Source organism: Diabrotica virgifera, chromosome 9 (genome assembly GCF_917563875.1).
Source record: "Diabrotica virgifera virgifera chromosome 9, PGI_DIABVI_V3a".
Taxonomy (NCBI): domain Eukaryota; kingdom Metazoa; phylum Arthropoda; class Insecta; order Coleoptera; family Chrysomelidae; genus Diabrotica; species Diabrotica virgifera.
In genome coordinates this window covers 219,695,546-219,712,920 of record NC_065451.1, presented here as the reverse complement: position 1 = coordinate 219,712,920, position 17,375 = coordinate 219,695,546, and the positions used below count along the sequence as shown (strand labels likewise).

Genomic DNA, 17,375 nt, shown 5'->3' with positions numbered 1-17,375 from the left:
GAATGCCATTCGTCATGGATATGGCTTTTCTACCCTGCATGCTTCTGTCTCTTATAGCAGAATCGAGTATTCCATCGAATGTTCCATGTGTTTATTATGTTCCATCTATGTATTATTACAGTATTTATATTTTATTGAAAATATTTATATTCTGGAGGTAGCTTATGGTGTGGTGTACATCAGATGATGAATTCAGTGCTTCATTCAGGTTACTCTTGAGTCTATGAACTTGTCGTTCGTGTTGGTATTTTGGACAATCGAAGAGCATATGTTTAACTGACTGACATTTGTAATATTGGCAGTTAGGTGGAGCTTCAGAAGCCATTAAGTAGGTATCCATGTGTTAGTCTGGGATGCCCCATTCTTAGCCTTCTATATCTCGTTTCCCCTTTATTTTACCTTAGATGATCAATTGAGTAATGTAGTGCTGCTATTCGTTACGTAGCAAATAACCAAAATCGCTGCTTTTTCTTATTTTAATCGTGCTTGTTAGTTGTTTTTCTAAATTATTATTTAGTCTATGTAGAACTTCAAGATAACAGTATGGTTTTATAAAAGTATTTACTGTATTTGAAAATTGATGGTAAAGATTTCCAAATATGATACAGGGTGTCTGCGTAACTTGGAACCATATGGGAAACTTTTTTAATATCAATTTTACGAAAAAAAGTCATTCTTTATAAAGTACTCTGCATAGTCTAAAACCTAAGATGCAATCATCAGATATCAAATTTTGTCAACAGTATACGAGGTATGTCAAAAAATATGAATTTCGCTCAAGAGCAAACTACCTTTGTATTTCAAAATATCAAAAAATTTTATTAAGAAAAGTTATTTGTAATTAAAAACCATATTCAAATATGCAATAACAGCCTTCTACTTGAAAAAAAAATTCTGAAATTTTCCTAAATTACCGATTCCAAGCATCATTTTTATTTATTAGACATGTAGTAACTCTTTTATTAATAATTAAAAAAAAAGTTATTCTTCATAAAAATCTGTGCATGGTCTTAACCTCAAGATGCAACCATCAGTTATCCAAGTTTGTTAATTTTATACGAGGTGTGTCAAATACTATGAATTTCTAAATTCTTTCTAAATTCATATTATTTGACGCACCTCGTATAAAATTAACAAACTTGGATAACTGATGGTTGAATCTTGAGGTTAAGACCATGCACAGATTTTTATGAAGAATAACTTTTTTTCCTAAAATTATTAATAAAAGAGTTACTACATGTCTAATAAATAAAAATGATGCTCGAAATCGGTAATTTAGGAAAATTTCAGAATTTTTTTTCAAGTAGAAGGCTGTTATTGGATATTTGAATATGGTTTTTAATTACAAATAACTTTTCATAATAAAATTTTTTGATATTTTGAAATATAAAACTAGTTTGCTCTTGAGCGAACTTCATATTTTTTGACATACCTCGTATACTCTTGACAAAATTTGATATCTGATGATTGCATCTTACGTTTTAGACTATGCAGAGCACTTTATAAAGAATGACTTTTTTTCGTAAAATTGATATTAAAAAAGTTTCCCATATGGTTCCAAGTTACGCAGACACCCTGTATAAATACTTTATAGTGGAATTTTTACCGGACAGATAAAAGTAAAGAAAATATTAACATTGAAACAAAACGGTATAAAGCGCTAAAAAGACTAAAGCTAAATCTTCTGTCACAAAGCTGTTGTATCGTGCATTTCCAAATACAGTATAAATACTTTTATAAAACCAAAAATTGTTATCTTTATGGATATCTATCAAATTTTGCGGTCTTGTTGTTACATTATAATTAACAACTCAATAGATAATTTTGTTGTCGGGAATTTTGTTATACACGTCATGCAACTCAGTGTGGAGATGAAATAAATAAATAATCTTGGATTTTACATGGTAGAAAATGTAAATACCCATCAAGGATTATTAAAATTACCAGTTTTTAATTATTTACTAAGATAACATAGACTTTTTGGCTTCTGTTTGGAGAAATTAAAGGATATGCGTTACTCCAGGAAGAGAAAAATATACTCACAGAAAAAAATATTGTATATTTTATCTTCAATCATTATTTTTTGTTTATTGTTTTATCTTTGAAACGTTATGTATTTTTTATTCCTAAGTGTGTTATGCTGGAATGTTTTTAGGTATTTAGGCCTGGATCCAGCGTACCAAAAAAAGTTTATTAATAGCAAGCTAAAGATTTGTTAATAGCTTAACGATGTCTAGTCGGATAAACTTTGATGTATGGAAACACTGGAACACGGAAAGTTTTAATTGTGGAAAGTGATTTGAGTTGTGGAACGTGTCATTCTGACAAGTTTATGATTGTGAAAACTAGCAGGTTGTTTTTAAGTTTTTTCAATAGAAAACTTTATAATATAATACATATATGAAAAAATGTTTGTCCGGCAAATATGTTGGGCATTTTAATAAGTCCGACTCGTAGAACATGTCAAATGGCAGGAATTATGTTGGTGATAAGTAGCAGTCTGATGTTTGCATGAGAGTTTAATGAAAGGGCCACAAATCAGTTCTGTCCGACAAAATACATGGGAAGTTTTCGTAGTCTGACGTTCGAAATCTGTAACCTGTTCCACAATTAAAACTTACCATGTTCCAGTGTTCCCTAGGGATGGGAAAAATCTACCGGTTATAACCTAAAACCGGTTTTTTTCTTCTGCAATAATCGGTTTTCCCGGTTGTTTCGTGTCACTGTCATAACCGGTTTTTTCTTTTTAAAGTAATAACCGGCGAAAAACCGGGGTAAGTGGAAAAAATACTGAAATCAGAGAAAAAATGTGAAAATTTTTCGCGCAATGGGCGAAAAATTTCTCATTTTTCGCCCACTGCGCGAAAATGAGAAATTTTAAGCTGACTGAAACCGATTTCACAACACTGATGACTGATTGCTATATACTGATATGAACTTATATCCATTCGAATGGAGTATCGCAAACTGAAGTGAAATGTAAATGTAACATATTGGGTATTGGCTGCGAACAAAGAAACCGAACACCGGTTTTTGGAACAACGGTTTTTTGACCGGTTATAACCGGTAGGTTCAACCGTAGCTAAAAAAACCGCCATCCCTAGTGTTCCCTTACACCAGGGGTGGGAAAATACTTTTAAGCGCGGGCCAAAATGAAATTTTCAAAATGTCTCCTGGGCCGGAGGACTATTTATACCCAATGTGTACGCTGCGCACAATGTTTTTGGTTGAGTTTTTTTTTCTGCCCACACAATTTTTTTGACAAAAATACTATAAGTATCATTTTAAAGAATTTGGGCAAAGAAATTTGACTGTTAATAAAAAATAACACTAATAAAAATTTGTCTTCCTTGGGTGTACCTGCGAACAATTTGTGCTCAGTAAAATATGTTACGAAATTTTTAAAGAAATGTGGTCCATACTAAGTCATAGCAAGGATCCAGATAAAAAATGAAATCCGATATCGGATGGTAAAATGTTACCTCCACTCTATTCCCCTTTATTGGATTATCAATGCTGACTTAATGAGAAAGCTGGAAGTTTTTGTCATGTGGCTTTTTAGGAGAATTTTGAAAATACCATGGACCGATCATATTACAAACGAAATGGTGTTGTACAGAATGGGAAGGAACAGAGGACATTTAACCATCATTAAAAGGAGAAAGACGCAGGCATATTTGGGACACATACTCAGAATTGATAAGTACCAGTTGTTGCAGCTGATTATGAAGGGTAAAATCGAAGGAAAGGGTGTTCTGATAGACGACAATATTTTAACACAGAAACTTTTAAAAAAGCAGAAGATAGAGATTCATTATTTATATGAACACTACGAACACTATTGATTTCAACAAAATCGCATAAAAGAGATTAAGAGCGTAGACGCAAAATTTCTGACCAATGCTTTTTAAATGCATTCATTTTTTTTTCGAATCCTGACTCTTCTAAAACTTCTATTTTTGAAAAATTGAAACGCGGAATGAAAGATTACATTATTAGCGAGTTCCGAAAGTTCTTTGGAATCAACAAAAATTTTTTTAATGAGATTTTTACACAAATTTTTTTCGTTTTTCCACCCCTGTAACTTAATAAAACAAACATTATAGAAGTTTTCAGGGACTTTCGGCCCTCGGCATTCTTTATTCTGCTTTAAAATTTTACAATAATACTTACTTATTAGTTTTCTCAGGATTTGAAAAAATGAATGCATTTAAAAAGCATTTCGTAGGCGCAAAATTATCCGGCCCGCGGGCCGGCCTTTGCCCACCCCTGCCTTACACCAAAGTTTGTCCGGCTAGACCAACAAATTTTCAGCTTGCTTTTAATAAACTTTTTTTTTGTACGCGGGATTCAGGTCTAATTTATTATAATAATGTCACAAACTAACAAACATTGAATAGTATGCAAAGTGTGCTTTAGCGACTTAAGGCTGATTTATTTTACGATGGGGACGTGAACGACACGGTTGTCTTACGGGGCACGTTGAAAAATCGTCTGATATGAAAAGCATTGGCTAGTTTATAGTACAACGGAACGGGGCGACAACGGGGACGTGCGCCGTCTATTGTTCTACGGCACGTGCCATCCACGTTCCGTCGTAAGATAAATCAGCCTTTAGAATGACTCTTGTTTTGTTTCTTGGGATTAAAATGTCAGTTGGAGAGTTTTATTTTTTGATTCTGCCGTTTTCTTGCTAATATGCCACATTATGTGTGAATGTAATCTTGTACACAATATTAGCTTTGCTGACTGTCTTATTATGCTATGGGGTGACATTGGTTGGGAGAGTTATATGGAGCTTATTGAGGTGAATATTCGAATGAATGCTAACTGGTACATATGGACCATCCTCAAAGAGCAATGTTTCCTTATGCCGGCTGCATTGGGTATATGATAACTTTATGATAATGCAAATATAGAAGAAACATGGGAATATCTAAAAACCAGCATAATCAAAGCAGCTGAGGAAACTTGCGGGACAGCAAAAATAGCAAATACTAACATGAGGAGAACGGAATGGTGGACGGAAGAAATACGAGAGAAAATAAAGAACAAAAAAGACAAATGGAAGAGATACCTAGGCACAAAACATCCGGAAGATTACGAGGCATATAAACAAAAAGGAAAGAGGTTAAAATAGCGGTGAAAGCAGGAAAGGAAATGTCATGGGAGAGATTTGGACAAAAAATGACAAAAAATTATAGGGCAAACCAAAAATCCTTCTACGGCGCATTAAAACAAATCAGACAAAAGAAAGAGCACACGATGGCGAATATAAAAGACAAGAATGAAAACGTACTAACAGAAGAAAAACAAATAATGGAAAGATGGAGAGAACATTTCAAAGAGCTAACTCATGCAGACATGGACAACATAGGGGAGATACAAGAAAGGAATGAAGAACAACAAGTGGAATCCATAACAAGAGAGGAATTAGAGAAACCAATAGAAAGAGTAAAATTGGGCAAAGCACCAGGCAAGGATCATATCACCCCGGAAATGATAAAATTCATGGGGACAGAGGGAATGGATAGCATGAAATAACTAATTAATGATATCATAAATAGAGCAGAATTACCAAAGGACTGGAAGAAATATATTATATTACCATTACGCAAAAAGGGAGACAAGAGACACTGTAATAATTACAGGAATCACCATATCAAGTATCACTGGGAAGGTATTCACAAGAATATTAGAGACAAGAATAAAAACCTAAATAGAAACAACGATGGAAGACACACAGCGTGGATTTAGGAAGGACAGAAGCACGCAAGACCTAATATTCACATTAAGACAAGTAAGTGAGAAGGTAACCAAGAAGAATACATATTGCTTACATATGTGCATCATTGACCTGGAAAAGGCGTTTGACAGAATCCGAAGAAAGGACGTATGGAAGACACTAAAAGAAAGGGGAGTCGACAGACACATAATAGAAGTAATAAAGGATATGTACAAAAATAATACAAATACAGTAAGAACCAATAACGAGGAATCCAGAGAATTTACTACAAGTCAAGGCGTCAAACAGGGATGCGTGCTGAGTCCACTGCTATTCTCAGTGGTACTGGATGAAGCGATAAAGAAATCCAAGAGAAGAATGAGAAAATTAACATTAGGATACTGGCAAATGAAACGCACTCAACTATAGGAGCTACTATTTGCAGACGACATGGTATTGATAGCAGAAAACAGAGAAGACTTACAGAAAAATTTTGAAATCCTAGAAGAAGAACTATCAAACATAAATATGAAAATTAATACAGAGAAAACCAAAACAATGATAATTTCAAATACGAGGAAGACACACGCAACAGAATTAGACGGGAAACAACTAGAGAAAGTGGAATATTTTAAATACCTAGGAGTAATAATCGAATCAAATGGTAAACAAGACATGGAAATAAACGAGAGAATGGGATGAACAGGAAGCTGATTTAACGCTATGAAAACAACATTTTTGGGGGAAAAAGAGATACCGGAGAAAATAAAAACGGCAGTCGTTAAATCAGTAGTTAGACCAACAATTATGTATAACATCGAGACATGGACATTGACGGGGAGACAAAAATCCAGAGTCAATGCTATGGAAATGAGATTCCTGAGGAAAATAGCAAACAGAAAGAGGACAGACAAAATACAAAACGAAACAATTAGACAAAACCTAAAACTAGAACCAATCAATGAAAAAATAATGGAGGGGCAACTTAGATGGTTCGAACACGTGTGTAGAATGCAGGGGAAAACAAAAGAGAAAGACCAACAGTTATGTGGGTATATGAAATCAGGAAAGAAGTCGAGAAGAAAGTATTGACATTGTAAAGTGCAAGAAACCTAACGCAAGATCGGAAAGCATGGAGACTACAATGCCAAACTCTACTCCACCAGCCTTACACTTAAAGGTAGAAAGCCCCAGGACTAAGTAAAGTAAGTAAGTAAAGTATGCTAATGCATGATAATGCTCGTGCATATACCACAGGAACAGTCATACAATATCTTGAGAGATTCAGACTCTAGATTGGCCAAAAATGAGTCCTCATGCAGAACATGTATGAAACATCCTTAAACGATATATACGAACAAGAAATCCAGCTCCAAACTGAACTGTAGAATGAGGGATTGCTGCACAGGAACAATGGAATCGACTTCCGCAAGAAATCATTCAGAACCTTCTGCGAATGCCTAGAAAGATGCAGGCTATCATTAGAGCTAGAGGAGACAATACTATGTACTAAATTGCTACAATATTTTCGTAGAAAAGTGTTCTAGTATGACAACGTTGAAGCGGTATGGTGGATGGAAGAGTACGTCATTTACTGAAGGATATATGGAGGGTAGTATGCTGGCAGGCATATCCACTGGATCTGACTTTTCCTAACATAAATTTAATACGCAAACAATGAAATGTGAACCAACATTTGCTGCTGGCAATCTATCTATTGCCGGATCTTTCCAGAATTGACAGTTTTACGTAAATTCCACTAGAGACTATAGAATTACTCTAGATGCATTAGCTCATTCTTCAAGAGATGTGGGAAAGGTGTTTTCATCATAACTCGAGGAAAAAACAGATAGTCTGAGCCTTCGAATAAATACATGCTCATAACCAAAAATCCAACATCAAGAGTTAGGCAGAACCTAATTATTAATGACCACAACTTCGAAGTAGTAAAAGAGTTTAAATATCTAGGGGCGGTAATCACAGATGACAAGCACATATAAAAAGAGGTCTCAGCAAGGGCAGCTGCTGGAAACAGAGCATTATCCTCCCTATCATAATTATTAAGATATAAGCTGGTAAAAAGAAAATCTAAATTAAGTCTGTAGATGTCAATTATTCGCCCAGTTGTTACATAAATATGAAAGTACAATATAGACTCTACATCATCAGGAAATAAATAAGCTGCTGTGCTGATGTTTGAAAAGAATGTTCTTATAATGATATTTGGCCTTCAAAGAGATAAATTGGCAGGAGAGTGGAGAAGGTGCCATAATGCTGAATTGGTTACTCTGCATGGTACTGAAAACATTATCAGACATATAAGAGCTAACCGGATAAGAGAGGCAGGTCAGATGATAAGATCAGAAGGGATTAGATCAGAGTGTTAGACATTATTTTTTGAGAGATCAGACGGTAGAAGATCAGTAGGCCGTCCCAGAGAAATATGGAAGGATGATGTTGAAGCCGGATCATCTAGGAATGGGGTATCAATGGGAAATGAACACGCAAGATCGTAGAAATTGCAACACAAAAATAATAAAAAAAACAGAGATGGATGACTTCAGAAATCCTGGAGCTGATGGAGGAAAGAAGGAAACATAAAGGCAGGAGTAAGGCAAAATACAAGGAAATCCAGAGATTAATAGGAAAGAAAATAAAAGAGGACAAATCCACCTGGCTGGCAAATCAATGTAGTGAAATAGAAGAATATTCTAAAAAGTATGGTAGCTTTAACATGCACAAGAAAATAAAGGAAATCACAAATACACATTGAAAAAAGGAAGTTGTCCTTCTTAAAGATATAAATGGAAAAATTATTATAGAAGTCAAAGAGAAATTAAAAAAGTGGAAGACATATATAACAGATCTGTTTGAGGATAATAGACAAGAACCGGAAGAAATCGACAGCGAAACGGGACCAGAGATCATAATGGAGGAAATTGAACAAGCAATACGAAACGCAAAAAACAGAAAAACTGTAGGTCCAGACGAAATAACTGCGGAATTACTGAAATGTCTAGACGGTGAAACTCTACCGGTACTACTGGATCTGTTTAATGAAGTATATAAAACCGGAAAAATCGCTCAGGAATGGTTGGTGTCCACTTTTGTAACAATACCAAAAACAATATGCCAAAGATTGTTCGGACTATAGGACAATATCACTAATAAGCCATACCATCAAAATATTTCTAAAGGTGATTCATGGAAGATTATACAGAAAGCTAGAATATGATATGGATAATACTGATATGATATGGATAATAAAAGAGGCATTGCTTGCGTTTAATGTCCTCTCTCAAAGATGCTTAGATATGAACCTGGATATTTATTCCTGTTTCATCGACAACGAAAAAGCGTTCGACAGGGTACAACATGAAAAACTAATGGAATTATTAAAAAACATAGATATAGACAGATGAGATTTACGAATTATCATCAATCTGTATTGGAATCAAAAGGCCAATATAAAGATAGAAGAACAAGATTCCGAGAATATTGATATAAAGAGAGGAGTAAGACAGGGTTGTGTTCTGTCGCCGCTACTGTTTAACCTGTACAGTGAAGCCATATTTCAGGAAGCGATAGCGGAGCTAAGTGATGGAATCTCTATAAACTGAAGAATAGTAAATAACATAAGATTCGCTGATGACATCGTTATAATGGCAGACACCCTGAAATCGCTACAAGAATTGCTAAATAGAATTAAAGATTATTGCATTCGATACGGACTAAAAATAAACAAGGAAAAAACTAAATTTATGATTGTCTCAAAAACAGAACATGGAAATGAAAGGTTAATGATAGAGCAAACCCAAATAGAAAAAGTTAAGACATACAAATATCTGGGAACCTGGGTTAATGACAAAAATGACCAAAGGAAAGAAATTAAAGTCCGAATTGAAACTGCAAGGCAAGCACTTATAAAAATGAAGACACTGCTTACAAACAAAGACCTTCAGTTGCCTCTAAGATTGAGGATTGAGGGCTCTAAGATGCTACATATTTTCTATATTGCTGTACGGAATGGAAGCTTGGACATTGAAGAGACAACACATATGAAGAATAGAAGCGTTCAAAATGTGGTGTTACGGAAGAATATTGAAAATTCAGTGGGTTCAAAGCATTAAAAACTCTTATAGAAACATGTCACCAATAAATAATATGTTAAAAATATGCAATGAAGTATTCAATAGACTGACTGATGTAGACATATTTAATGTAAAAATCAGGGACCTTAGGACATTGCTTGCACATCAGCGCTAGGTTTAAGGGATTTCATAAAATTTCATAAAACACGAATACTCCCTTCCTTTTTCATTTTCATTTACTTATATTATTAGTTTTAGGTTTATATTCTTAGGTAGTACTACACTTTACATGTAACTACTATTAGTTTATAGTGTTTGTAAAGTTTTAAATAAATAAATAAATAAAATAAAATTACCAATGTTGAAGTGCTACGACGTTTATATAAGGAGTTAGAAATTATGAAGGGTATAAAAACTAGAAAACTAGAATATTTGAGTACATTACCAGAGGAGAAAAATATAAGATGCTGAAATTATTATGCAAGTAAGGGTCCAAGGAAGAAGAAGCATAGGAAGAAGACGCATCTCCTAATTGAGGAACCTTAGAGAATGGTTTAACTGTAGTTCATTACAACTATTCAGAGCAGCAGCCAACAAAGTGACCATAGCCATTATGATATCCAACCTCCGATAGGAGAGGGAACTTTAAGAAGAAGAAGGGGGTGAGACGAAGACTCACCTTGGAGTTGTAAAGACAGTCAAGAAGAAGAAATAGATGTGAATTCCACTAAATAATCTTATGCAGTTATACTAACTGAAATCCATATTGTGTAATTTTAAGTTTAATAAGTTATCAAATTGTTTTTGTTTTTATGCCTGTATGGGCCATAAAGTCTACTTTATGCCTGTAAGAGCATAAATTATACTATTATGTAGTTGTTAATTATGCAATTATAACAGAATAATGATCTAGTAAGAAATAAATAAAGAATTTAGTATTTCACACGGTACAAACATGTAAATACCCATCGGGATTTATTAAAATTACCATTTTTTAACTACTTATTGAGATAAAATAGACTAGGAAATAAGTTACTCCCGGAAGTGAAAAATACATTGACAGTAGAAGTTGTCATTTCAGTCATTGTAGTGATAATCAAATTCTGGCACTCAATAAACACATTGTACAAGGTTAGTTCACACAGCAATGGCTCAAGAGAAAGATATTCATACGACAAGTTAATATAACAAGTTAATATACAAAATGGGTAACCGAACCATGAGAATACTTTGCTACGCAGATGATGCAATCTTAATAGCCGAGAACGAAGATGACTTACAACGCCTACTACAAAAATTCAAAATAACCGCCGAAAAGTATAACCTGACACTATCCAAAGAGAAAACCCAATCGATGGTAATATCCAGGAACCCAATTAGATGTAAGTTAGTAGTGGACGACCATATAATCGAACAGGTAATGGATTGCAGATACTTAGGTGTGGAAATATCTAGCGACAGGCATCTGTGGCAAGAATCAAAACAGCAGGCAATGAAAGCAGCGAGAATATCTGGTTTCCTGAGGGATATAATCTGGCGGAATAAATATATGAGCACCGAAAGCAAAGTCCGCATTTATAAGACATGTGTTAGACCCGTACTGACATACGCAGCTGAGACAAGGGCCGAGACAACAAAGACCAAACAGATAATGAGAACAACAGAGATGAAAACCCTAAAATTCATAAGAGGTATCACACTCAGAGATAGAGTACGAAACGAAGACACATTGTGAGAGCTAGGCGTTCAGGACGTAGTGAGATGGACAAGAGCGCGACGACGCATGTGGAGGGACCACGTAGATCGGATGGACCCTGAACGTATGGCGCATTGGGCGAAAACACAGAAGCCCAACACCAAGCGACCCATAGGAAGACCCAAAAAACGATGGTACGAGAGTTGAAGCTCCGGATCGCAGCAAAGACTGTAACAGAAAAAACAGGACATAGTCCTATTACAAGAAGAAGAAGAAAGAAGAAGAAGTTAATATAAGTGTCAAAAAACAGTGAAGACAAGACTTGAAGAGTTTGGTTTAAATCCAAAACCACCTGCCAGTGTTCAACGGCGTTTCACAAGGCACAAAACCCAACTGTTGCAATTTGCAAAATCCCACCTTATCAGGAACAAGTCTCAATTTTGAAGAGTTCTTTTCACAGATGAAACAAGAAAACAATTATGGAAGCCAAATGGACGTGGTAGATTATGCAGAAGGCTGGTGAACGTTTCGCAGAATGTAATCTTGTACACAATGTTAGCGTTGGTGACAGTTCCATTATACTATGGGGTGCAATTAGTTGAGATAGTCGTACCGAGGTTATTGAGGTGAATATTCGAATTAGTGTTAACTTGTATAGACGGAACATCCTCGAAGAGCATGTTTTTTCTTATGGCGACTTCATTGGTTGTGATAAATTTATGCTAATAAACAGATATGATAATGCCAGTGCACATGCCGCAGGAACAGTCATAGAATATATTGAGGATGTTGGAATTGACGCTCTAGACTGGCCACCAATGAGTCCTGATGCAAATCCCATAGACAATCTATAGGTCAAGAAGTTCACCTACAAATCCAATAAGAGAATTAAGAATTGCTGCACAGAAAAGGTATAATCGACTTCCGTTAGAAACCATCCAAGACCTGCGAAGTATGCCTAGAAGAATGCAGGCTATCGTTCAAACAATAATTCCTAATAAGAGATTACGTGTCTTTACAGCCACGTGGTTGTTCAGAAAAAAGATGTTTTGTGACATATAGTCAAGATCACTTTACTGTACAACCAGTTGGAAAAATACATTTTCTTCATCATTGCAAAATATATGGGTTTGAGCGATATTGACAAGTATACAGATCACGGTCTTTGTCGAACATCGGTAACTCTTCTGGCACACCTTGGAGCCAGTATGACAACGTGAAGCGGTTTGGTGGATGGAAGAGTACGTCAGTTACTGAAGGATATAAAGAGGGTACTTAGTATATCTTCAATAAATAATGGAGGTTTTAGGGATGCTGGGAGGCATACCTTCTAGACATACCTCCTACTTTTGGCTTCTTCTTACATAATTGTTATACATAGACAATGAAATGTGAACCAACATTTGTTGCTGGCAATCTATCCATTACCAGATCTTTCCAGAATTACCAGATTTATGTGAATTCCACTAAATAATATTACATAGTTATTCCCCATTACCGAGTAATGGGGAAATAGATGGAGATGTATGCAATATAATTAGCGTTGGATATATGAAATGGAAGGAAGCTAGTAGTGTGTTGTGCGACAGAAAAATTCCAATGAAGCTGAAGGGAAAATTCTACAAAACAACCATAAGACCGACTTGATGTACGGGACTTAATTGTGTGCAGTTAAAAAGAAAGAGGAACAACTAATGCATGTCGTGGTGGAATGAGAATGCTTAGATGGATGAGTGGAGTGACAAAAAAGGATAACATTCGAAATTAGTATATCAGGGGAAGCCTAGGGGTGACACCAACTGATGCCAAATTGAGGGAGCATATGTTAAGATGGTTTGCAACGTTATTAATGGTTCAACGTCGCAAAGTTTATCACCCACTACAAAGAATTGCTGAACTGGGGGTTCTTGAAAGATGCAGGAGACGTAGACTAAAGATTACCTGGGGGAAACGCTTAAGCAGGACATAGTGGTAAAGGGGATGGATGTTGAAATGACTCAAGATAGAAACTTATGGAGAAATGCAATTAGGGAATCAGACCTCGCATAGGGATGATGGTAAAGATAATGATAAATATTATGTAGTTATAATAATTTACTTCCATATTTTGTAACTTCAATAATAAATGTTGTTAAGAAATTATCAATTTTTTTTGTCTTTATGCCTCTGGCCATAAAATGCACTTTACTCCTGTAAGAATATAAAGTACAACTATTATGTAGTTGTCAAGGGCGCCCATATAAAAATTTTTAGGGGGGGGCCAAACGTGAAGATGTTGCACATTACATTTTGTATATTTCGGATAACAATATATACAGTAGACGCTCTCTATAACGAACACGGATATAACGAGGTTTCGCTTATAACGAGGTACATTAGGTGTCCCATGAAATTCCTATTGAACTATAACGCTCTATAACGAGGCATATTTGGTTATAACGAGGAAAATTTAAATCGAAGAATACTTGTTTTTACCTGTTTTTAGCGTTGTAATGGTCATAAATAAATAAATGCCCCAACTACCTGTACATAGAAATGCCCAACATCTGTCTTATTATCGAGGCCAGTGCCGTAATAAACTCGGCCACCTGTAATAAACATCTGCCTGTTTATCGACCGATATTGAATACTACAGGAAATTTACAATTTATGGCGGCGAAGTCACATATTGTTCACTGTTCAGGTTGACCATCGACATCTAATAAACTACGTAAGAGGCATCAAAACATTTCAATATTATTATTGTTTGATATAACGAGATCCGCTTATAACGAGATAATTAATCCACCATTTCAGTTCTCGTTATAGAGGGAGTCTACTGTAGTTTAAACCACCTAAAAAACCTAGTATGAACCCTGTTGTGAGAAATTATTCATACATTTAAACACTAGACCAAGTTTTTAAATGGAAATGTCATGGGTACCTCAAAAGTTGCACCTCTCTTTAAAACCCGTTTGAAAAGAATACAATGCTTGCAAAGCCTTCCCTTCAACTTTGGCGAGCAGACTAACCATGAGTATGTGTCGAACCAAGTTTTTACTTTAAAATCTTAAAAAGGAGCCCCCTTTATTTTTGCAGATTTAGAATCCTTATGAAAAATAAGGCACACATATTCCAAACATTTTTAGAATCGTTGATAGATGGCGCAAATAAATCGCATTTTCCGAATATAGCGCCATCCGTCAACAATTCTAAAAAAGTTCGAATAAATGTTACTTATTTTTTGAGGAGGAAACTCAATCTGCAAGAAAAAACGGGGGTTCCTATTTAAGATTTTAAAGTTAACTCTCACCCCACCTCCAGAGTGTGGAATGAAAAATCCTGTTTGGTGTCATTCTATAGATTTTTGAAAAATATTAAACACGTGTTTTTTAGTTTTTATTTGGAAGTATATTCTCGAGATATTAGACCGTTTCTATAATTTTGCTATGGTATCACGATATACCGTTTTTTCCGATTATAGCGCTATGTATCCACAATTCGCAAAATGGCTCGAATAAAATTTGCTTATTTTTACAAGGAAAATCCAAATCTGCAACAAAAATTAGGGGTTCCATTTAAGATTTTAAAGTTACCCCCCGCTCCACACCCAGGGGTTGAAGTGGTGGACTTGTTTAGTGTCATCGCATAGATTTTTGAAAATTATTGAACACGTATTTTTCAGTTTTTCGATCCGATGTTCATTTCGCGAATTATTCGACCTTTCCGCTACTTTTGGGACACCCTGTATATAGCACTCATTCATTATGAAAGATCACCTGTTTTTCATTTAAATAAAATTGTTCTGTTCATCATAATGCACACTTTAAAAATAATCTACTTACTAAAAAAATACTTATGCAAACTAAAATTTGACTATGTTCGATAAATTTAAAAAATTATTTTTCAGTATGAATTTATTTCGAAATATAAAATATAATTACTTTATACCAGTTCTCAAAGATTATCGGTCAGAGATCGGATTTCTTGCTGATATGGTTTTTTTTTGCAGTATTATAAATGATTCATTTAAATGATAATTTTGGGTGTCGATTACAGTGTATATTATGTTTCCCACGCCTCTAATCTCTTTCAATGTTTTCGTTAATAGCATACCGTGATTGTGGGAAATGTGTATTATGCACATTCTATATAGACCACTGTCGCAGACACAAAGATTTTCTTAAACTATTAATAACTACCCAATATGTGAATTTTTTTTATTAATAAATATGTTGTTTCCAATTTATCTCTCAAAATTATCCAATAATTTTTTGACAAAAATACGTTTATGTAATATAAATTTAATTTTTGTTCTTTCTCGAAAAGCTAGGGGGGGGCCACGGCCCCCCCCTGCCCGTGTGTATGGGCGCCTATGGTAGTTGTTAACTATGCAATAAAAATAAAATAATGGACTTGTATGACATAAATAAATAAATTTAGTAGTTCACACGGTACAAATAGGTAAACAACCATTGAGAATTATTAAAATTACGATTTTTTAATTAGGTACTTATTGAGATAAAATAGACTTTTAGCTAACTTTTTGAAAAAATAAAGGAAATACGTTACTCCCGGAAGTAAAAAATATATTGATTTTTCCATGTATATTAGATGCAACTACTGACCTGGTTACTATGTTCAAAATCCATATTGTTAGAACTACCATTGACAGTAGAATTTGTAGTTTCAGTCATTGTAGTGATAATCAAATTCTGGCACTCAATAAACACATTGTACAAGGTTAGTTCAAACAAGAATGGTTCAAGAGAAAGTTGGAAAGTGAAATTAGCGGGTTCTCTCGCGTATCTCGATCACACTCTCGGTCACTAATGTTTCGCAGCCGCGTTGAGAATGTGAATGAGATTGAAATTGAAATTCAAATGTTACTACCGCAAGTACACGATATTTTAATTGAGTAGAAGTAGGAGAGCCAACAGCGAGCGATGGTTTAGTATACAGGGTGTTTCGAGTACACCGTACATAACTCTTATTTCAAAAAACAACACCGGCCCACAGTGTTCAAAATTGGTCAAAACGTGATCGAAACTAAATTTGTTTAAACTGTAAAAGTTATCTCGCTGAAAACTTGGAATATTTGAGGTATTATACCGTATAACGAGTATATATATAATAGGGGTCGGTTTTTTTTAGTTTTCATCCCTTCATTAGGAGGTGAATTACTTAAAAAAATATCCTTATACAGGGTGTTTCATTAAGAATGTCCAATCTTTGAGTTGTAGATTCTAGACCTCAAAATATTAGGATTTAACCCAAATCACTTATATAAAATGTGGCTCCTTACAGAGTTACAGGGTGTTTTATTTAAAAATTTAAAAACTATTTTTACTCAGTGGTTTAAAACTTTTCAACGTATCCTTTTCATACTTCGCACAAAGTGTAGGTACTGTACACCCTATAAAATTATGTTAAACAAACGTTTCTGGCTACTACCAGAGGCGTACGACAGGGGACAGTGAATGGTTGACCCTTCCCAAATTCTACGTCACTGGCGGAAATGCCATTTTAGCGCAATTTTTAGATTCTCCAATACTCGTTATGTAAATAACATACACTTCATTCGCAAGGATAAAGTCATTGGTTTTCGAGATATTTGAAGTTAAACATGTAACGGCACAGATATTTGATTAATGTATTGTGCCGCTTAATTTTAATCTACAAATATCTCTAAAATCAATGATTTTATCGTTAAAACTGAAGAGTATATTATTCATTCATAATGATAAAATCATAAGTTTTCGAGATATTTGAAATTAAAAGTTCAGCAGCACAATACATTAATCAAAATATCTGTGCCGGTACTTGTTTTCAAATATGTCGAAAACTAATGATTTTATCGCAAACTTATACGCTACTTATACGC

The 17,375-nt window shown here is 34.7% G+C and overlaps 1 protein-coding gene across 1 annotated transcript in view; it reads right to left on the bottom strand.

Annotated features, from left to right (window-relative positions):
- The window catches only part of LOC126892057 (venom dipeptidyl peptidase 4), a 108,792-nt gene extending 92,432 nt beyond the window's left edge, over positions 1–16,360 (bottom strand). Inside the window, exon 1 of the mRNA XM_050661489.1 lies at positions 16,120–16,360. Coding sequence (XP_050517446.1) covers positions 16,120–16,188 — 69 coding nt within the window. The 5' untranslated portion in view covers positions 16,189–16,360. The remainder of the gene's footprint in view (positions 1–16,119) is intronic.
- Positions 16,361–17,375: the final 1,015 nt, after the last annotated feature.